Genomic DNA, 21,778 nt, shown 5'->3' with positions numbered 1-21,778 from the left:
GACTTTGGTGGGCCATGGACGTGTCGTGGAGGAGCGGATGGAGGTGGGGCAGGCATGGGCAGCGATGGCCAGCGGTGGCGCGGCATTGAGTTGGCGGCGGCATGGCACTGGAGGCGGGGTGGGCCATTCTGGAAGCGATCTTGCCCTACCTCGGTGTTGCGTGGTGCCTACCTGCTATGCGGATGTCGGCCCATGTTTTCGCATCTAGGATTTGTTTTCTTCTTAGCCGCTAGCTGGTGGCGTGGGGGCTGCCGGCGCAGTATTAAATAAAGGTGGCGGTCCTTGGTCTTCTCTCTCACCGTGATGAAGATTTTGTTGTCACTAGCTGTCTTGGATCTAGGGCTGCATGCTGAGTTCCATACGAATCCGCCGGCGTATTCCAAATGGACGCCATGCCTGGAGTTTGCCAGAGTTTCATGCCATTTCTATCGCGTGTAACCATGTTTTATTCTGACCGTTTGGTTTCAGAAGAGGCGTTGCGAAGCTCTGCGGTCTGTTGCCATCATGGGACATGTTGGTTCCATGGGAAACTGACACGCGGATAATGGCATGGAAGCCGAGAACTGGGGATTGGCAATGGAGTTCTAAGTCCTGGTGGTGCAGTGAGTCTGGCTTCGTGATTCGTGAATTCGGCAGCGGAATTAGCAAGTGAGGGCAACAACACAACAGAAATTCAGTGTATAAACTTGCAGGGTGAAAATCCAAGGTCTGGCCTTAATTGGTTGTGCATGGCAATGTCCTTGTTGAAAAGGCATTGTTTTGGGAGTGCGGACTTTCTCCGTGGTGAAAACCTATGGTCTTTGATTAGGGCGATGTCGACGCTTGTGCAATGTTTCCTTGAAGGCATCGCTTTTGGAGTTGATGGATTTCTGGTGCTGTTCTGGTGGTGGTTCGTCCGCTACTGCAAGGAATTGGTCACTGAAGCGAGACTTTTCTTTTCTGTAATTCATCTTTCTTTTTTTGGGTGTGTGCATCCGTATTGCTATTAGAGCACTACGTTGTCGCAGATGCTGGGTGTAATTGGTATCTTCGCGGTATTAGTATATCCCCCTTTATCGAAAAAATGAGCATAGAAAGAAAAAGAATCAAAAATACCGAATCCGCCGGTGAAGACCCATCTGCACTACTCAGTACTCACATTGACGGGGCAAACAGAAAACAAAACAACCAAGTGAGAATGCCGAACAACGCAAGCATCATATTTCGACAATCACAACGTCACGCATGATTCCGCAATCCGCACGCACATATCTTGGCGTAAAATCCAACGGTTTTCATGTTAACAAGGATTATTCTCAGTCGACTGGGAGTTAGCAAATCTGGTTAACTTATACTACAAGATTAGATCGCAATATCTCATCCCAGAGAAACGCCTCAAAACACCTTGGCGAAGCCAACAAATGTGATAAGATCGGCGCCACCATCGTCCTCCATCCACCGTGTCTAGCTACCATTCGATTTCGTCGCAATCGTATTAACTCTATATGGAACGTGTGTGGTTCCCGCGTCTTTAATTCATAGTGGTTTTGTGTAGCCATCTGCTCTCTGGCCCTATATAAGTGCACACTGACTGGCTCGGCCGGAGAGCAGATGCGCAGCTTAACCAGATAGTGTCCATCGGAGCAAACTAGCTATTCGCGGCAAGGCCAGAGAGATTAGTGTGAGAAGAAAGATGAAACCTTCTTCCTTTGTCACTGCTATAGCAGCAGTGTTGATACTCATAGCTGCACAGCATGCCTCTCTCGCCGCCGGCAGAGGCCCCAGGGTCATCATAGTCGGCGCCGGCATGTCCGGTACCTAATCAGCATGCACGCATCCTTTGGTGGAAACGTCTTTGCTACCCATACACGTCACATGAAATGTCGTCGGTGTTGTACATCTTTGCCTGCAGGGATCTCGGCGGGGAAGCGGCTGTGGGACGCCGGCGTGAGGGACCTGCTGATCCTGGAGGCGACGGACCGCATCGGCGGGCGGATGCACAAGCACAACTTCAGCGGCGTCAACGTGGAGATCGGCGCCAACTGGGTGGAGGGCGTCAACGGGGACAAGATCAACCCGATCTGGCCCATGGTGAACTCCACGCTGAAGCTCAGGAACTTCTACTCCGACTTCGACGGCGTCGTCAGCAGCGTCTACAAGGAGAAGTACGTGCGTTCACTGTATATATAAGACATCTATGCTGCCAAACTGACGATTAAGACCTTTCGAAGAAAAAACTGATTATCTAGAATATGCATAGACATTAGACAGGCATGCCTGCATGCCCAAACAGATGAACATATATGCACGTGCTGAGAACGAAAACAAAAGATTTAGCTGATGGGCCGGTAACTGTCGATATTACCGCACCTAATAATAACTGATGATTGATGAACAGCAACGCACGCTGCCCAAACCACGTGGAAATGACACGCACGCGCAGAAATGTGGTCTAATGATTGGACGATATTAAAAAGAGGGTTCAAATTAACTACAGACAGAGTCATATACTGATGACGTGAACGAGAAGTTTAAAAATTATCAGAAATTAATGTAATGACGCCGGATCTTTGACGTCGTGGTTCTAATTACTCCATCGAAAACGATCGTTGTAGGACTGATGATGAACGAAGCGTTGCATCCATGTTAAACCTAATCTCATGCTTTGTACTATTGTTGACGAGAACCAGCGGCGGCCTGTACGAGGAGGAGTACGTGCAGAAGAAAATGGACCGTGGGGACGAAGTGGAAGAGCTGGGCGGCAAGCTCGCCGCGGAGATGGATCCCAGCGGCCGCGACGACATCTCCATCTTGGCCATGCAGCGCATATTCAACCAGTACGTGCGTCTTCTTAGCCTGTATATACAGTTATATACTCATCGATCAGTTGACCATGTCCATGAGAGACCTCTTCTGTTTTTTTGCAGCCAGCCGAACGGGCCGGCGACGCCGGTGGACATGGCGCTGGACTACTTCAGGTACGACTACGAGTTCGCCGAGCCGCCGCGTGCCACCAGCCTGCAGAATACTGAGCCCACCGCCACGTTCGCCGACTTCGGGGAGGACGCGCACTTCGTCGCCGACCAGCGGGGATTCGAGACCCTCGTCTATCACATCGCCGGACAGTACCTGAGCACGGACAACGCCGGGAACATCGTAGATCCTAGGTTAAAACTCAACAAGGTACTCCACCTGATTTTCGGAAAAGCCTAAAATTTTACTAATTTTCCCCGAAGAGAAAAACATTTTAAAATTTTATATACTAATAATTAATAATATAAACAAACTTGTGGTGAGGAGATGGTCAAAATTGCATGAATTTTCTAGCTTGAATTACCAAAAAATACAAAATTAAGGGAGTGAAATTCTCATCGTGAGACATTTTTTATCAATTGTAATTCCAACTGATGAATTGCAAGAGTCACGAAACAATCCAACGGTTTGGTGCATTTTTCTCAATTGCAACCCTAACTTGCACGAGTCATAAAGAAATCGAACTGCCCAAGGCATTTTTCTCAGCTACAATCCCATCTGTAGCTGAATAAAATCTTAGTTTCAAATCATATGCAACTCATAGCTATTACAAATCACGATTCAATCCTAAGATCTACGAGTCTCAGCCGAGAATCAGCAAAACCGAGAAATTAATTAATTTTGCAAAGTATAAATAGTACCCTAAGATCTCTTGTGAGAAATAATATTCTTTTATATTTTAAATTTCCATGGTTTTAGGATGTGCTTACAAAAACTAATGGTCAAGATGTTGTACTGGAGACCGATAATATCTAAGCGCCATCCAGTTATGAGCATAGTGGGTATATATAAAAAATAAAATATGTAAAACTAATAAACTGATTTTTGATAAGACAAAACTAAGTTTTTTGTGACACACCTATTATAATGTAGATGCATACTCAAACCCACACGCTACCACCAAACAGATACACTCACTACTAAAGACCAACTATGTGGGCACAATGGCTTATTTCTCTTGTTGGATACGCCCTCTTTTATAATGTATTATGTAAATTCTTCTAAAATTCATGCAACTGAAATTGTGAAATTTGATGAATTGCATTGCAATCGTTTGTGTATAAACCGGTTTCTAAACAAGATTACTATAGTCCATCACCGGGCCAAACACATGCTAATGAAGCTAATGAAAATTAATCTTCTTATTATATCTCATTTGTACGTATATTTTTAATAAAGAAAATATACTAATATCAAAAAGATACCATCGTAATATTCAGACCTAGTTGAGATGCGAATGTTGCACACAAAAAGCATGGCTCTGCCAAAGCGGTCAACCACCCCCATTGGCAACACCAAGCTGGGCGATTTTTTAAAATAATACGAATTTCTAAATCATTTTCAGGAATAATACGCGTTTTCTAAAAATTTCAATTTTCTGACTTCGTCGGCCATCTTTCGACCGATCGGTTTTCAGCGCGTGCCGATCGGTCGAAGTGAAACTAACCACCTGATCGGCCTGAACAAATGCCAGGCCACGCCGATTAGACCTTGTCTGCTCAGCGGAAACTGACTAGCCTGGCCTCCATGCAAAATCAAGAACTACGAATGCATATGAGCAGTTTTCCTTGCATGCTGAGCACTTTTCCTTGCCCCACGTCTCTTCTCAGTACGTGCACACATCGCTTGGTGCATGAGGATGGAATAGTTACCGACCAGGTCTCATCTTAGCATGTGCACACATCAATCAGGAGAGATCAGGACGCCCCGCCACCAGGGAAAATAAAGAAAGAAGGAGGCTATGGACTGATGTACTGCCACGAGCTCACCTCGTCGGCAACGTGCTTGCCGATCGGAAGCTGGCTGGCTGATCGGCAGCCTGTCCGCCGACCGGGTTCCAATCTTCAGGACCCTCTGAGACCTGCGGTCGGCCTGCCGTCCGCCGATTGATTTTTTTTTTTTGAAACCACGCATTATTCCTGAAAATGATTAAAAAATGGTATTATTTAAAAATAATCACACACTAAGCTGGCGAAAGAGGTCCACCAACAACGGCACATCTAGGAAAGGAGTAGTGTACAAGCGCCATCTTCGACCAGTGTAAACACCAAAGTTAGATCATGGGTTTTCACCGGACATAAAGTACAAGTTATCTCGAGGCACTTTCTTCAACGGGGATGCCCACTGTACAGTGTTGTTGAACTCGACGTGGGCAGTTGAGATATACATGCAATAAAGGTGCTACACAGATAAATTTATGTAGCACAATAATTAGAGTATATTTCGTCCAGCTCATCTCATGCATACTGCAAATGGAAATCGGAACATTTTCATTTTAGTTTCGAGTCGAAATAATGGGCCCTGCTCAATTCCAGTATGCTCATTTTCCCTATTGACCACGCCTTTTTCATCATGAATTCTGCCCGCACATTCATCCTATATGCCTATACACACTATCTTTCCAGAATTCATTCATATACTGGAATAATTGAAACCTGATGAATTAATTTATCTCCATACGAACATAGTACTGTAGGAGTGATCAAAGAAACCACATCTTTAATATTTTTTTGGATAAATTTGAACAATGCTGCAGGTGGTGCGGGAGATCTCGTACAGCCGGAGAGGCGTGGTCGTGAGCACAGAGGACAACTCGTCGTACAGCGCGGACTACGTGATCGTGTCCACGAGCCTAGGAGTCCTGCAGAGCGATCTCATACAGTTCAAGCCTCAGCTGCCCGTAAATCAGCTACTAGCTAGTTTCTTCCATCTCACACCCAACACACCACTCTGCTAACTACTCGATCATACTCTTGACATTTGCTATGTCGATCGACCTGCAAGCATGGAAAATCATCGCCATCTACCGGTTCGACATGGCAGTGTACACCAAGATCTTCCTCAAGTTCCCTCGGAAGTTCTGGCCCACGGGCGAAGGCAAGCAGTTCTTCGTCTACGCCAGCTCCAGGCGAGGCTACTACGGGATGTGGCAGTCCTTCGAGGAGGAGTACCCGGGGGCCAACGTGCTCCTCGTGACGGTGACGGACCAGGAGTCGCGGCGGATCGAGCAGCAGCCGGACAACACCACCATGGCGGAGGCTGTGGCGGTGCTGCGGAGGATGTTCCCCGACGAGGACGTCCCCGACGCCACCGATATCTACGTGCCCAGGTGGTGGTCCAACCGCTTCTTCAAGGGCTCCTACTCCAACTGGCCCATCGGCGTCAACCGCTACGAATACGACCAGCTTCGGGTAGCCACAGACACACACTCACACTGTAGTTGAATTGAATTTTTGATCGAGATCTCAACTACACCGATGGTGAAATGTCCATCACCGAATTAATGGCTCCGGCCGGCTAGGTCTGATGTCCTTAAATTTGATTGCTGCAGGCGCCGGTGGGGCGGGTCTACTTCACTGGGGAGCACACCAGCGAGCACTACAATGGCTATGTCCATGGAGCCTACCTTGCAGGTCTCGGTCCAGCCCATCGTCAAGTGTTATATTATGCCATCTCCCACTACGTACTTAACTAATTTGCATTGCGGTTTCAGGCATGGATTCTGCTGACATTCTGATGAACAGTATCTTCAACAACGTGGAGTTTAAAGTCCGCGGCAAGTACCATGACCAGACCGCAGAGGTACATGTGTATATATAACTCGTCAACGTTCGATCTCTTAAACTGGTATCTCTGCAGCAAACACGTGCATTTTCTGAAGAAAAATACACTTGTTTTACTTGTCATTGCAGGCTAAATGAATGCGCTGTAGATATCGATGCCATCTGCCAGTCTATGCTAATGAAGGAGTAAAGCTGGTGCCGCAGTTTCCGTGGAAGAAATTCAAGCTAAATAATGTGCTTTTATCTCCATTGTTCTGAATTCTCCAAAGTGTTTCATGTTGAAGTGTTCCAAACTTCCATTTATGTAATTATTGTCAATTAATCAAATAAACACACATAGTGTTTGAGGTCTAAGTTCATCCTTGCTCAAGAAACATCTAGTTCATCCCCCATTATATATTTTCTAAATTAAATATGCATTCCTTCAAATGGATAAAAACAAAAGGTATGACGTAGAGGGCGTTCGCGTGCCCTCAGCCTTCCAGGAACACTCGCACAATTCTTGGCTAGAAATCTAGCATGCGCCAAATCTCAAAAGTGTAAACATAAAAACATATATAGCTTATAAAGTGTCCACTGATCCACCCGGTGATGCAAGATCTTTATGCCAAATTGGAACTACATGGAAGATAGCTATATGCAAAAGGATTTATGTGCATGCCCAATCAAGTAGTTGATCAATAGTTTTGTCTCGGGTGGGAGTGCTGCCATTAAAGTCAATGATGACGTGGGCAAATACTTCCAGACCAAGAAGGGACTAACACAGGGAGACCCATTAGCACCAGTGATATTTAATATAGTGGCTGATATGCTTGATGTATTGATTGAACGTGCAAAGTCAGATGGTCAGATTGAAGGGGTCATTCCTCATCTTGTTGATGGAAGTTTATCCATTCTTCAATATGCCGACGATACAATACTTTTTATGGATCATGACATCGACAATGCTCGGAATCTAAAGCTAATTCTTTCAGCATTCGAGCATTTGTCGGGTCTAAAAATTAATTTCCATAAAAGTGAATTGTTTTATTTTGGTGAGGCCCAAGATCATGTTGCAGATTATGCTGAGCTTTTCAGCTACGGTCAAGGCCAATTTCCAATTAGGTACTTGGGAATTCCGATTCATTATAGGAGACTCACCAATGCCTAATGAAAATTGGTTGAGGAAAGACTACAAATTAGATTAAGCAGTTGGAAAGGTATATTACTGTCCTTTGGAGGAAGATTAGTTCTCATAATGCGATACTAAGTAACATGGTACTATACATGATATTTTTCTTCCAACTTCCTAGAGGAGTCTTAAAAAGATTGGATTATTTCCAATCAAGATTGGCAAGGGGATAGTGAGAAGCGTAAATATCGACTGACTAAATGGAGTGTGCTGTGTCGACCCAAAGATCATGGAGGACTTGGCATCCAAGACATCCAGGTCAAGAATAGGGCACTTCTCGGTAAATGGCTATCCAAGTTACTTACCAAAGAGGGTATATGGCAAACACTCCTCAAGAGGAAGTATATTGGCTCAAAGGCTATATCTCAAATTCTTTGGAAACCACGAGATCCACATTTTTGGGCTGGTCTTATGGAAACAAAGAAGTATTTCTTTCCATATGGATCTTTCTCTATTAAGAACCGGTCGGAAATTCGTTTCTGCGAGGATAAATGGTTAGATAATACCACACTCCGAGAACCGTATCCGACATTGTACAATATAGTGCGCCACAAAAGCGATACTATCGCTAAGGTGTTGGAGACCTTCCCAGGACGAGACTATTAAACACTTATTCTTCCAATGTAAGTTTGCTAGGTCTATATGGTCAGTCGTCCAAATAGGGTATACCTTATACCCACCACGTAGTATTGTCAATTTATTTGGCAACTGGCTCAATGGCGTGGATTTTAGGTTTAAGCGTCTTATTAGTCTTATTAGGATGGGAGCGATTGCAATTATTTGGTCTCTGTGGCTATGTAGAAATGACAAGATTTTCAATAATGTTTCTTCCTCCTTTATGCAGGTCATTTACCGGTGCACAACAATGCTTTGTTCATGGGTGCCACTGCAGCGTGTGGAGCACCGAGACCTCTTTACGGAGGTGTCTTCACGGTTGGAGGATACGGCGAGGGATATTTTCTCCCAACATGGGTGGCAGTGTGACCTTCGGCTAGATCCTCCTAGCTAGTCTTTTTGTCTTCCACAAACTTTGTTTTTGTCGTCGAACACCACTGTGGTTTTGTAACAGATATTTGTGCGGCTGTATGCATCTTAGTTATGCAGAGGCCGGGTCTATTGCGTTAAGTAATAAAGTGCCCATTTTCGAAAAAGTAGTAAAAAATGTTGGAAAAACAATTATGTGAAACACGTGACTTGTAGTAGGATTTGTCTATGTAAGATATATTGATACCAGAAGAAAGTAAATTAGGCATGTATATAAACCGACAATATGCATTTCTTAAATATTTTGAAAAATGTGTTGCCTACTCCCTCCATTGAGGAATAAGTGTACTTTTAGCTTTACCCTAAGTCAAATTTTGTTCAGCTTGACAAATTAGCGATATTAATTTTGTGCAACAGATATTGCTACTTTTTTCTATGAAGTCGATCAAACTTAGAAATAGTTTGACAAAGGACAAGTAAACGTGCACTTATTTGTGGATGGAGGGAATACACAGTTGTCCATATCTGCCAAGATGTCAGGCAAAATATTGGTAAAATGTCAGCTGATATATATCGTCTATATCGGCCATATATGTGTGAAAATGATACTTAAGATAAGATATGCTAAATATGTCGGTATCAGCCACTGTTTAGAACTTTGACAGGAGTACAGAAAAATGAACAGCAACAAAATAGTATACATGTATGACATATCGCATATTTGTTTGATTGTTTCACGGTACAGCACGCGAACTCTGACAAGAACTTTGTGAAACAAATTTAGCTTCCTTTTACTATAACACTTGTCGAATACAGGTCAGCTGTGCGTATACAACTCTACTTTACTTCCTATGAGGCAACTGGTTAAGGCCGTATCAGAAATTGTTTTAGAAAAACGAACTGTTTCTGAAACAAGCTATTTACATTGTGGTGGCGCTGTCAGACTTTTCCGTCTGTGCAACTACTGCAAAAAAATGTTGGCAATAGTTGAAGCATGTCGCACCGCAAGCAGACGGCAAGAGATGTACACTTTGCCTATTCCCCTCTCTGCTGGGCTCTTAAAACGAATTGCAATGATGGAATGGTCAACCTACTGTTAGTGCTGTACACAGGTTAGCTTGCACCTAGAAATTTGTCACAGACAGAAAAATCAGTGTCATTCTTGCCTGAGACAAAATGAAGGGAGTTGTTTCAGTCTTTTTCTGTCACTGTTCATATGAAACTACACCAGATTTATTTTCTTAGTTTCCACTCAGTGGTAATAATTCATTTCATAGGTAGGAATGAAAAAGATCATATACATTTGCTTTCCTGGCATTAATTTGATGCGAGTTCTGCTATGACTTTACGTGATATTAGGATCATGTAAAGAACGGTAAGGATCAATAGATGCGCTAAAAAGGGTACCGTTTCTTGACGTAAGATCCTTTTCGACTTCAGAAAATAGCTCCTTCAATCTATTAGAGGTATTCGACATGATATTTTTTGTGACCTTCTTTTGTTGCTTGGTGCTCTTTAACCAGGCAATCCCCAACAAAACCTGCACACTGCAGGTGTTTGGTTTCGCTGGTACGTTCGCCATATGATACTTTAGCTGGAGCTGTTAGAAACAAAATTGTAATCAAAATTATTCTACATACAAGTTCAGCAACAAACATTTAGAGAACAAGCACACATAATAACACTTTAGTTTATGATCTAGTTCAGAGTTAAGGCTAACAACAAAGTTGTTCAGAATGGTCAGAAACTCTCCGTAATGGTTGAAATATGTACCAGACCATAGAAGAATGGAAAGGGTTTCTTACACTAAAGTAGTCCCCAAGTAGAACACCTTGGAGTGTCATCACCTCTTCAATGGCCCACCCATCTTGGTTCACTAGGGCATACTTCTGTTGAGTGGTGCTTGCTTCTCCTCCAGATCGAGACAATGCTTTGTCAAACTTGTAGTTGATTTGCCGCTGGTATATATTTCTGTTTACAAGTTCCCATTCTGTTGACGAGTAATCCATACAGCCAGTCTTTTGCATCACTTTGTGTTCCAACTGACCTCCTGAAAACATCTCCATCAAGGACTCAACCTGAAAATACAGATGTGCATAGGGAATCCCAAAACAGATTATTTAGTGTGAAAACGGATAGTGACAAGCTCGTGTGAAGGTAAAAGTGACACTCACGTCCACAGAGAGAACTGATGAGAATATTTCAGACATTTTGACATCTTCATGGCTAAATAAGGACCCTGATTCTTCGGCCGGGAGTTCTTTCAGTTCAGACTCCTCCATTATCTCCCCCTTCTGTTCTGGACCCGGTGACCGCATTTTCCAAATCCCCATAATTATTCTGTCAGATAAAGGTTTATCAGTGTAATAAATTCATTGCCAAACCAGCAGAATAGCTTAGTAGGTAGTAGCATGGCAAGAATTCGAAAATACGAACGGCGGATTTATAATCGATAGAAAGTATAAATGTATTGTTACTCCGTTTGCTTATTTATATACCATGAGGTTGTGTATGTATAGAAGAACCTGAATATGAAGTATTGCGCGGTTCCTAAAAATCGTCCAGTTTAAGTGCTCATCTTGGCAGTTTGGGAATTCTAAAAGAGATGTCTTCAACAATAAAGACAGAGCATGGCAGGCTTTGGTGGCACAAACCAAAGATGAAGTGCTGGGCCGCCCGGGGCCTAGCATCTAAATCCTTGTCTTATTGGGATTTGACGTCTGTGGTCAAGACCCTTATACCTATCGTAATGCAAACTCTTGTTTTAATATTCATAAGAAAAAATCTCCATCAAATTCAATTTAACTGCTCTGCACGAGCCAAGCCCAACAGCCTTAGGTTCAAATCCCCAAAAAGCCTATAATGTTCAGAATTTCCTATGTTTACAACCATACCTTTTATATAATAAAAACTATACTTAACTATAGAAAATATTATTCTTTTATAATCTTCATTATCAGGCCAAGACAGCTTCGTGCTTCAAGACTGCGAACCAAAGTGTATTCACATCAGGCCAGATTACACGTGAACAGGTTATATATTGAACTTCAGGAAACAATATCTTAATTATTTTCTTTTGTTTCGAAATTTGGATCTGTAAGTTCTGAAAAAATAATACTGTATAAGTTTGGGCCAGATGTCTCACTGGACCTCAAAAGCATACAAATGAAGGATAAAGATACCTGTGAGCATCACCGAACGAAACAAAGGACTGAAAATGGAACTTCAATCTTCCATTGTTATCGGTTCCCTTGGCACCATGTTTTGCTTCTGACCCTCTATCCTTTCTCAGGATGACCATCAAGGATGGGCTGCCAATTGACAGTGTAGGAGGGATAACCTGGATATCATCGACGTCTTCCCACAAAAAGAAAAACTTTGTCTTGTGACCAAATATATTAGAGTAGAATCCAATTATTCTTGGAGAAAAAAAGAGACGCCCCTAAAAGAAAAAGAGTCGGTTCTTTGTTACTATAGAGAGCACAAAATGGAGAAAATACAAAATAGCGGCAAATGTCAAATGAATGCAAAACTATCGCGGTGATTCTCCATGGTAGTATGGTAATGCATGTACATGTCTTCTTTCTTCTGATGTTGAACTCATATAAGTATTACGTCAGACAACATACCAAATCTTTGACAACTCAAATAATAGCATCTTTCGCATAAGAAAACAATCAGAAAAGTAATACCTGCAGTGGCATCTTCCGTTTTAGATGGCAGGTGAAATCATCAATGAGAAACTCTTCTGGAGGGAGGTTAAAAAGCTTCCGGAATGCTGAATTTGTTTGTGCTGACCGCAAATTTATCTACACATTGTGTCATATGTACTTTCAGAAATAAAAGATATGATGAAAAAAGTTTGGACAAAAAGTTGTCGAAGTCCTTACCTTCTTACCGACTTCTTTCCCCATCTTTGACAGGTAATTCATGACAACTTCAGTTCCTCTTGAGTTGTTCAAAAAGATTCTTAAGTGTAGCTTAGGGTTGCTTGCTGGATCACACTTCCCATCAAGAGGAACCCATATGTCAGTTAAATCTGACAAACTGCTTGTCAGAAAGTTCACTTCAGCGTGACCAATGGGATCTCCATCGGATCGATTAGAATCATGAATAGCCACATCCATCCTTGATGGTGGATCATCCATTGCATCAAATTCGAATATCTCTAGAAATTCAAGCATCAAATGGGTCAGCTACATTCTATGCATATGAGAAGGTCAGTTAATGCGATACTATAACAAAAAAGATTGCCTGCTCTTCACAGCTGAGGACAAACTGACAAAACAACATCAAGGGGAGTGAAACTAACCATTCCATTTTGGATCAGAGGTGTGGAATTTAATTGAGCTTGTTTTCCTCTTCGCATTGCAAGTAAAAACAGCATAAAGATCAAATAAGCCAGAGGAATCACCAGCTACTATACCACTGCCCTCAATAAGTGCAACAGTCAGTATCCAACCATCTCCATGAGCTTTGACTCCATGATCACTACCTAATAAAGGAAAAAAATAAAGGCCAATAATTCTTAACTGCAACTGATATTATAAAGGAAACCAAGTAGCAATACAATATCAGAACATATATAGAGAGCAAAATGTCCCTTGGTTGCAGTAGAAGACAATTCACCTCATCTAGTTTTAGAACAGCGCTTTCACTCTTACAGCATGTGCAACATAAGCATAAATCTAATAAAGAGCATACATAATCATGTGAACCCGTTTCAGAGTAGATAACATAGTGGCTCTTGAGATATCTACCTCTTTGTTTCCATGCATTCGAAAAGCGCTTCATTACTTTCATGATATTCTGTCCCTGAAGGATCAACACAGCACAAACCACGACCTCTCCAATTGAATCGGGAAGGTCAATGCCAAAATACTCAAGCCCATTCATCGCTTTGGGCTTTGACAAATGAAGGTGTGCTATAATATATATCCCTACGATAACAGAGACTATGAATGTGAAGTTCCCAAGGAAGCGGACAATCAGCCTCCAGCTCGGTTCTTTTTGTGTATGCAGTGAAGCCAAAATCTTTGCTTTGCTTGCATTAGCATCATCAAGCTCAGCTACTTTAAACTTTTGGGACAGTACTTCAGAAAATTGTGCATAACCTTCTGACATGCCTTGTTTTGCCCCATTTTCAATCATTCCTTTTATCATTGTGCTCTGAACAAAGTTGATCCGCCAACTTACAGTAAGGTGTGCCGTTTGCTCTTCAGATGATAACTGGGGACCTGGCGTTATAGAGTACAATATCTCTATCTTGAAACAAGTTCCACAAGGAACATCAGGAGTGCTAACAATAGACAAAACAGCAAAAGAATTCCCAGCTGCTTTCAAGTATTTCTGCTCTTCTGTGGCCTTGCAAGCTTTAACCAGCTTACTCGCAGCTTTTATGTAACTTAATGTTCTTCGCAAACAACCATCGTTGCTATCGATCTTCCACGATTCAATCTGAAATCCACTTGTTCCTTGAAGCTCTGCTACAGCCGGCCAGAAATCTGAATTTGGAGAAAACAAGAGCGTATTCAGTCCGGCTGGTGCAGTAACATAAGATTCGTCAACCAGAACGCCATTAGACAGTTTAGCTGGCATTTCAGCGCCTTGATCTTTGGACTCCATGATTTTCAGTAGCTCATCAAGGCTCGACTCAGGTGGCGTGCGATTCTCAGGACCTTCACGTTCTTCAGAGCACGCTTTCGGCTCCGGGGACTGATCCACCACCGACTCGGCATCAGAGACAACTGCAGCCACAGCGGCGTCGACAGGTTTCCGAAAGAAATAGCGAGACAAGACCTCTACCATCGACGACGTGTTGGCCATCGCATCAGTTTCAGCGGCCGTTCCAGGCTCGGTGACTGCTTGTTCGATGCTGCTCCTGGGCGGCTGCTCCACGAAGCTATCCGCCGACCGTTCGAAGCTGCTCTGCGATCCTCGGTCCAAGCTGGCCACGGCTGAGAGGTCAATGTAGCTGTTGGTGGTTGACAGAGCTCCACGCTTGGTCCCGATTGACCTGTCTGAACTGGATGATACGCCGTCCGAAGTGGGGCGCGGTAGAGGGTGCAGTTCTTCGGACACGTGCGTTCGTGTAGACAAGGATATGCGCAAGCAGATTTCCCCTGCAGATGGCAGATAATTAGATGGTTCCAAGATTACCAGAATATGCTCTTTTTTTCTTGTGCATGATATCATGATTTGCTTGTACAGATTCAACCAGTAACCGAATCAACAGAACCACAAAAGAGGAAACCCAAAACATAATGTAGATAGATTAGATAGAAAGATACCGCGGCATTTCCTCTTGGACTTGCTGCTCTTTGGCTGGAGCTGGTACCATGCGGTGCCGAGGGAGAGGCCGTCGGTGTCCATGACCTGGGAGAGGGGCACCTTGACCCTTCCGAGGTGGTCGTTGCTGAAGTACTTGTCCTCGTTGAGCACGGATACGGCGAGCTCCTCGGTGACGTCGCCGACGAGGAAGCTGAACTCCTCGTCCCAGACGGGGGCGAGGTTCTTCTTGACGACGGCGGTCTTGGCCCGGCGCTTGCCGAGCTGCAGCTTGACGAAGGGGTCGCTGGTGCCGTTGACGTGCACCGCCAGCAGGCCCCGCGCCTCCACGACGCGCACCAGCAGCTTCATCGGCGACGGGGCAATCTGCCGAGCGCTCCCCGCGCACTCCTCCGCCGCCCCCACCGTGGACGCCACGCTCTTGAGCTTTGTCATGCGATCAAAACCGTATATATGGAAAAAATGCAGAATTGGGGATCGATCGATCTTCCAATCCTGTGTTGTTGCGCGAAGAATTCACGGAGAAATTGAGATGGGAATGGATCAAAGTTGGGTTGCCATGTTTGGTTTGGTTCCTTGTGTGCCGAATCGAGATGAGAGATGGGGGCGGTTTCCCCGCGTCCGGCCAGGTGCTCGCTAATTTTGGTTTTGAGCGCGCCTCCAGCCTCGAGATTGGTGCAACGGAGATGGAGCGATGGGAGAGGACAGGGCGTTTCGACCCAACGCGTGGCGGCGACGACTCCGACCACGTTTCCTTTTTATCCGTCTGAAAAAATAGCATTTTCCTAACAAATTTATTGTGCAAAAGTAACGAGATCTACCGATAGAGCCATAGAGGGAAAGTTTGGGCAAGCAACCCCAATATTCGTTCAGCACGAGTAAGTTTGTAATACAGAAATTTCACATGAATCAGAAATTCCACATGAATCAGGTCATTATCAGCACAGAAGGAATATATCCCTAACAACAGGGCAAAGTAACAATGCACATTCCAAGGTAGAGTAATAGGGAGGAGCACACGCTGCAAATGTTCCTTCTTGGACATTCCTTGATTCCAGGTAGAGTAACAGAAGACAGAAACACAAGTTGCAATTGTTACATTTTTCCAACATTTCTTGATTCCAAGCAACTAGGAGAAGCAAACGTTATAAATCTAAGAATAGCTGTGGCTCAAGTAGGCCAGTTTCAGACTGAACCGGCGTGTACATGGAATCTGTTTTCAACGAAGCCGAGACGAACTTGTGCGGCAAGGGCAGACATCCCAAAGCATATACAATGCAGAAACGTACATGATCGCTCTGGTATTGCCAGGATGACAAACTCCGCCATGGTAGAAGTAAAGGCTCAGTGAATCGTCTCAAGTTTAGACAGTGGTGTCCTACTTTGATCTCTTATTCCTTGCCAAAGTCTGCGCTGTAGTGGGCGCTAGACTCGAGCTTCTTGGCATCATTCAGCTTTCGCACCGCCTGCAATCATTTTGTCATCATCATCAGAAAACTAAAATGGTGAGTACTGGCTTTTGGTTAGGATGCAGATAGAAAATAGCAGCAATGCCCCACCTTCATGAAGTCCTCATGGATGACGTAGTCACGCTCTGCCCGGATGGCAGCCATGCCAGCTTCAGTGCAGACATTGCGCAAATCGGCACCGTTGAAGCCCTGGAACGACAGTGCATAGGTGTTAAGGCTTCAGAGATAACAGAGCATTACAAGGTGTTAGATAGGTTACTGAGATAAACTACCTCAGCGAGCTTAACAATAGCCTCATAATCAATTTCGCCATGTTTGGCGATACCGGCCGCGTGGATTTTCAGCACCTCTGTCCTCGATTGCTCATTCGGCAATGGAATTTCTATCTTCCGGTCCAAGCGTCCAGGACGAAGGAGTGCAGGATCCAAGACATCAGGCCTGTTGGTCGCCATAATCATCTTGACCTGTATAGGCAGAAGAGCTCTCTTGTTACACATAAAACTCTTATTACGCATAATTCACATTAAAAGGAGAGACATTAAGTACATCACCAAACATGTGCACGCCATAATATTAGACAAGCAATCAGTGACAACCATCTTCAACTTTTCAATGTCTTGTTTTAATACATTTCTGAAGTTTCTACACAGAAGTTGCCATTCCACAACTGGCCTGATGAGTAATAAACTGCTCCATACAATAGCCTTACCTTGTAGGCAAGAAGGTACTCCCTCCGTCCATAAATAAGTGACTCAACTTTGTCTAGATTCGGATGTATCATGATGTATTTTAGTTATAAATACCTCCAAATCTAGAAAGAGTTGGGACACTCATTTTAGGACGTAGGGAGTAGCTCATAAGACAAGATAGATTGATTCCATAACTAACTAACTAGTTCACCATTACAATTGATCAACCAAAAAATCATCTAGTTACAAGTAAGCATCGTATCATTATCACTGTATAATACCTATTCATAGTTGTTAATATGTTTTACCATAACATGCTGTCATAACACACGTGCACACAGAAAAGAAAAAACATGTACCTTCCCAAGCTCATCAAATCCATCTAACTGATTTAGGAGCTCCATCAATGTCCGTTGGATTTCACGATCTGCACTAGTGCCCTCACTGAATCTTCGGCCACCAATGGCATCGATTTCATCCATGAAAATAATGCATGGCTAGACAAAAGGATCAGAAAAAGAAAATAAAACATTAATGAGTGACCTCAGTACACACTACACAGTAGACTAAATTATATGCTTTACGGGAAACAGACATAGAACTTAGAGTGCCATTCAGACATGCATAGTAACTTCAAAGTGAAGATGTTTCCATTGATTTTTCTCGCAAAGTATCAGACGCTAATTTTTTTACTTTGCTTTGTTCGCCTAATGAATCGACTTTCTGCAGCTACTTCATGCACAAACTTGGAAGCAAAATATATTTGGTCACGAGCGAAGAAATGCAATTTACTGTTTACATTGTTCTGATTTTAATAGTTTTCCAACAAAAATGAAATGTTTAGGATAAGAAGATATACATAGAAACAAAGCATAATCAAACATACTTGATGCTCGCGTGCATAGTTGAACATTTCTCTTATAAGACGGGCACTTTCACCAATATATTTGTCAATGATAGCACTTGAAACAATCTGCATTAGCAATGCAAAATAGTTCAAAATATTATATTAAAGATGTCCAAATAAGAGATTGCTAACATGTAACAGCGTTAAAGAAAAAACCAAACCTTTAAAAAGTTTGCATCAATGTTGCTAGCGATAGCTCTAGCAAGCAATGTCTTCCCAGTTCCAGGTGGGCCATAGAGCAGAACACCCTTGAATGAGTAAAGCAGTATTTAGTACATCTCAAGATTGTGAAAATTGCATGCTTCTCTCTGAGCTAACAGCATAGTATGTTATCTCAAAAGAACAAATTTTCTTCAAACTACCTTTGGCGGTTTAATCCCAACACGGAGAAAGAGTTCAGGATTCATAAGCGGTAACTCGATAGACTCCCGCAGTTCCCTTATTTGATCTGATAATCCACCTACAGCTGAATAACTGACGTTGCCAGGGTCTTCATGTAGCATGTTATAGACCACCGGATCAACCTAAGCAAAGGAAAATTAGTACTTTTTCATGTTTTTTAGTTAGCAAATAAACCCGTCATGCTACAAACTGAACTTCAAAAGATAATCAACTAAACCATAGATGAAAAGCCAATACCCATATACCTCGCGTGGTAGAGTGCGCATAATGGTTAAAGTTGTCATGTCAAGAACAACCCGCGTTCCAGCTGTCAGCTTTTCTTTGTCAACTTTGCTTCTGCAGCCAACCACATAACGTGGCCCACTGCTGGCTTTGACGATAACTTCAACAAAAACAGGTTTCAGTCGCTAATTTGAGAACAAAAAGGTTTATTACCATGAGTAAAAACATTTCATGTTGCTACACAGAATAACATGCAATATGATGATGAAATTGATTGTTAAGAATAGAATGCATGTCTTGTATCATTGTTTGTACAGAGAAATTTTTGTTTCAAAACCAAAAAAAAAAGCCTTTTCACTTACATCTTTCAGTGTCCAATGGCCGAAGTACTTCACCAATGATTTGGCCCACACTCTGCAAAGACTTCAAGTCATCTTCTGTTTTATCATAATCTTTCTTTGCCTTTTTTAGGTTCTCCCTAGCTGCACATAAATAAGTAAACTTATCAAACAACAGCTATCTAACAAGCTGTGAATAATGTCATCCATAGTTCAACAAAATCATTATCTAAAAAACGATCCAGCAGGAACCATTGCACATGTGGACAACAGGACAAGTGAAACAAGTTATTATGCATGTGCCAGATTCAGTACATAATTGGCATATCAAAGGCACAGGTGGTCAGGTAATCAATCCCAGTCAGTCCACTTGACAAGGATTAAATGCAGATTCTAGAGGTAATTACACACAGATCAAAGGAACTATAGGAGAACACTACACATTTCAATCTTTTTACTGTCGGTCAGAGACGAAAATCACTCCATTACATGTTTCACTTTTAATAGTAGATTAGGACAGGATGAGTATTTAACGATACTTTGAGAAGTTTGCCCTATTCTGTTTGGTGGTTATTCTGGTCCATTTGTTTGTGAGGTTACTTCCAAGAGATGGTAAAGTTTGAACTGTTATTTGTTTAGAATGTGAAGTCAGTAGTTTGTCGGGAGTGCTAAACCTGGACATCATAATAACATTTGGCTAGTTTTTCATGATCTGTTGAGGCAATTGCAATCTCAAAAGCATGGTTTAAAAAGGCATGTCTAGGTGCTAGGCGACAGCAAAACACCTAGCGCTTAATCGTGCTATCCACTCGCTTAAGTACACCTAGGCATGCGCTTAGGCGATATAGGCGCTAGACCGAGGCAAAACTAGGAATTAAAACCTGGCTCAAAAGATTATTAATTATTTGCTCACCTGATCGAGATACTGGGTAGTCACTCTTCTTTCCTCTGTCAAGTTCTAATTCTGTGTTGTATCCAAGATTATTAATTATTTGCTCACCTGATCGAGATACTAGGTGTCAACGATCTCAGATTTGGTGGTCTATGTATCCAAGTTCTATGTTTATGTGTCTGTTTATTTTTCTATTTTCTCCTTCGCTCCTTGTATTGAGTTGCTAGTGACATGGTTATGAACATGAGCTTGTATAGAGTAGTCTTTCCTTGGTTTGGGTTCCATCCATGGATGTTCTTGGACTCTTTCTAGTGGTAATGCTTGGTCCTAGCTAGTAGTCTTTCCTTTGTTTGGGTTCCATCCATGGATGTTCTTGGAATCTTTCTACTGGCTATGCTTGGTCCTAGCTGCGGCTTACTTATACAACTAATTTCAATGCAACATTGTTCGGTGAGGCTCAGAGCATCTACAGACTACAGCTTAAGGTGTGTAGATACAAAAAAAAAAGTTTGGTATCGTTATGTTTTTACTAATTTTTGCCAACATCTAATTTGAGGATCTGATGGTTTAACACTTCATCCCAAATTCCTCCTGTTCCCATCTTGTAAAATCCACTGAAGCTCTCCTAAATCGAGGCCCGCATCAAGTTCAGAACACCCTACCAACCCAAAATCACATCCCCAGCGAGAAATTAGCAACCAACCACCAGCCTAGCCGAGAAGAACAGCCAAGGCGTCCTCGCGGCAGGGCCAAGCGCGCAACTCCCGAACTCGAATTGGTCAAAACCGAAAACCCTAGCCTGCAGCCATCCTAATAATCACGGAAAACCAGATCCTATCTTCCAGTGGCCAGCAACCCTAGCCAGGACCCGCGGATAGCTCGGAGCGAGTCAACTAGTCTGAACCCTACAGATCGAACAAGCACCCAGAACACATGAGAGGGGAGGAGGCGTCGTGTTACCTGTGCGGACCCTCGTCTCCAGCTCGCGGCAGTTCAGGAGCTTGTTGCGGTAGTCGGTGACCACGGTGCGTCGGCGGGCGGCCGCGGCATCGTCGGCCTCGGCCATCGCTTCCTCGGCGGCGGCGGATCGGCTTTGCTTCCTTCCCAAGAAGGCGGAGCAGAGGACTTGAAATCTCGCCCTGTGCGGTGCTGTGGTTTTATTATGGTCGTCTGGCAGAACCGGGTTCCGGTCCGGTCCGGTGCGACCCGTATTTCTGTTCGTGTATTCTAGAAACGAACATAGAGGCCGTGCCAAAATTAAATAAACAACACTTTCATATCAATGTTCAAAAAAAAAACCTTTCATATCATATGTTTAAATTCGAAATTCAATTTTACCCAAATGGCATGAAGTTCCCTGATAAATCTTTTGTACTCCCTCCGTCCAATAAAAGATGTCTGAACTTTATCTAAATTTTAATATAGATTTAGACAAACTTAAAACATCCTTTGTTATACGGAAGGAGTACCATGCAATAGTGAAAATCACACAAATGAATTTTCAACGTGTAAGAGTAAAAATCACATAAAATTATTTTTCAACGTGTAATAGAGAAAATGAGAGGAACATTTGAATGGTGTGTTAGTGGAAATCACATGACACAAATCTAACAATAAAGTTTAAAATGGAGGTGGCCTTCATGTTGTGGGACTATAGGCGGAGCAGAGCCGGCTCTGCTTGCTGCTCCTGCAGTACAAGTTCCCTCGGGAGTTGGCGGTTGGATTGCACTCCGGGTGACTTTGGTGGGTGGGGTGTCAATAACGGTGGCGTCTTTGATCCTCTCTTTTATTTGCATCATTAGATCTATGATCACTACACACGCGAGTGGTCCTGTGATTTT

The 21,778-nt window shown here is 43.1% G+C and overlaps 3 protein-coding genes across 4 annotated transcripts; 1 reads left to right on the top strand and 2 right to left on the bottom strand.

The window, feature by feature from the left end:
• Nucleotides 1-1,590: 1,590 nt before the first annotated feature.
• Nucleotides 1,591-6,929, top strand: LOC127313076 (polyamine oxidase 1). The gene is made up of 9 exons (XM_071823019.1): nucleotides 1,591-1,793; nucleotides 1,892-2,144; nucleotides 2,670-2,816; nucleotides 2,907-3,162; nucleotides 5,549-5,691; nucleotides 5,795-6,203; nucleotides 6,344-6,425; nucleotides 6,506-6,594; nucleotides 6,705-6,929. The coding sequence occupies exons 1-9, from the start codon at nucleotides 1,673-1,675 to the stop codon at nucleotides 6,711-6,713; spliced, it is 1,509 nt and encodes a 502-aa protein (XP_071679120.1). The 5' UTR covers nucleotides 1,591-1,672; the 3' UTR covers nucleotides 6,714-6,929.
• On the bottom strand, nucleotides 3,808-15,669 carry LOC127313075 (C2 and GRAM domain-containing protein At1g03370). Of its 2 annotated transcripts, none has more exons than XM_051343609.2 (10): nucleotides 15,021-15,669; nucleotides 13,491-14,852; nucleotides 13,043-13,225; nucleotides 12,621-12,898; nucleotides 12,423-12,539; nucleotides 11,913-12,172; nucleotides 10,905-11,070; nucleotides 10,536-10,808; nucleotides 10,138-10,330; nucleotides 3,808-4,931 (listed from the first exon to the last, which is right to left on the bottom strand). In XM_051343609.2, the coding sequence occupies exons 1-10, from the start codon at nucleotides 15,451-15,453 to the stop codon at nucleotides 4,696-4,698; spliced, it is 3,501 nt and encodes a 1,166-aa protein (XP_051199569.1). In that variant the 5' UTR covers nucleotides 15,454-15,669; the 3' UTR covers nucleotides 3,808-4,695. The 2 variants fall into 2 exon arrangements, with proteins under 2 accessions (XP_051199569.1, XP_051199571.1); XM_051343611.2 differs by lacking the exon at nucleotides 3,808-4,931 and adding an exon at nucleotides 9,497-9,854 and having other exon boundaries at nucleotides 15,021-15,667.
• A 368-nt stretch (nucleotides 15,670-16,037) lies between these two features.
• Nucleotides 16,038-21,074, bottom strand: LOC127313077 (26S proteasome regulatory subunit S10B homolog B). Its single transcript, XM_051343613.2, has 10 exons — nucleotides 20,898-21,074; nucleotides 19,070-19,189; nucleotides 18,731-18,867; nucleotides 18,446-18,607; nucleotides 18,245-18,331; nucleotides 18,063-18,149; nucleotides 17,536-17,673; nucleotides 16,760-16,951; nucleotides 16,578-16,676; nucleotides 16,038-16,484 (listed from the first exon to the last, which is right to left on the bottom strand). Exons 1-10 carry the CDS (start codon nucleotides 21,001-21,003, stop codon nucleotides 16,410-16,412), a joined length of 1,203 nt encoding a protein of 400 aa, XP_051199573.1. The 5' UTR covers nucleotides 21,004-21,074; the 3' UTR covers nucleotides 16,038-16,409.
• Between the last annotated feature and the right edge of the window lie 704 nt (nucleotides 21,075-21,778).

Source organism: Lolium perenne, chromosome 7 (genome assembly GCF_019359855.2).
Source record: "Lolium perenne isolate Kyuss_39 chromosome 7, Kyuss_2.0, whole genome shotgun sequence".
Lineage (NCBI taxonomy): Eukaryota > Viridiplantae > Streptophyta > Magnoliopsida > Poales > Poaceae > Lolium > Lolium perenne.
Note: the sequence above shows the minus strand (reverse complement) of the source record. Positions and strands in the feature narration are given on the sequence as shown.

Bases quoted from the DNA above. Each gene is read 5' to 3' on its own strand.
- LOC127313076 (XM_071823019.1), top strand. From the start codon at position 1,673: ATGAAACCTTCTTCCTTTGTCACTGCTATAGCAGCAGTGTTGATACTC. The intron at 3,163-5,548 runs GTACTCCACCTG...ACAATGCTGCAG, and splicing joins CTAGGTTAAAACTCAACAAG to GTGGTGCGGGAGATCTCGTA. The intron at 5,692-5,794 runs CGTAAATCAGCT...GATCGACCTGCA, and splicing joins CAGTTCAAGCCTCAGCTGCC to AGCATGGAAAATCATCGCCA.
- LOC127313075 (XM_051343609.2), bottom strand. From the start codon at position 15,453: ATGACAAAGCTCAAGAGCGTGGCGTCCACGGTGGGGGCGGCGGAGGAG. The intron at 14,853-15,020 runs GTATCTTTCTAT...TGCCATCTGCAG, and splicing joins GTCCAAGAGGAAATGCCGCG to GGGAAATCTGCTTGCGCATA. The intron at 12,173-12,422 runs GTATTACTTTTC...TTTTTCTTTTAG, and splicing joins AACGGAAGATGCCACTGCAG to GGGCGTCTCTTTTTTTCTCC.
- LOC127313077 (XM_051343613.2), bottom strand. From the start codon at position 21,003: ATGGCCGAGGCCGACGATGCCGCGGCCGCCCGCCGACGCACCGTGGTC. The intron at 18,332-18,445 runs GTAGTTTGAAGA...TACTCATTCAAG, and splicing joins TTGGGATTAAACCGCCAAAG to GGTGTTCTGCTCTATGGCCC. The intron at 16,677-16,759 runs GTAGTTTATCTC...CTGTCGTTCCAG, and splicing joins CTATTGTTAAGCTCGCTGAG to GGCTTCAACGGTGCCGATTT.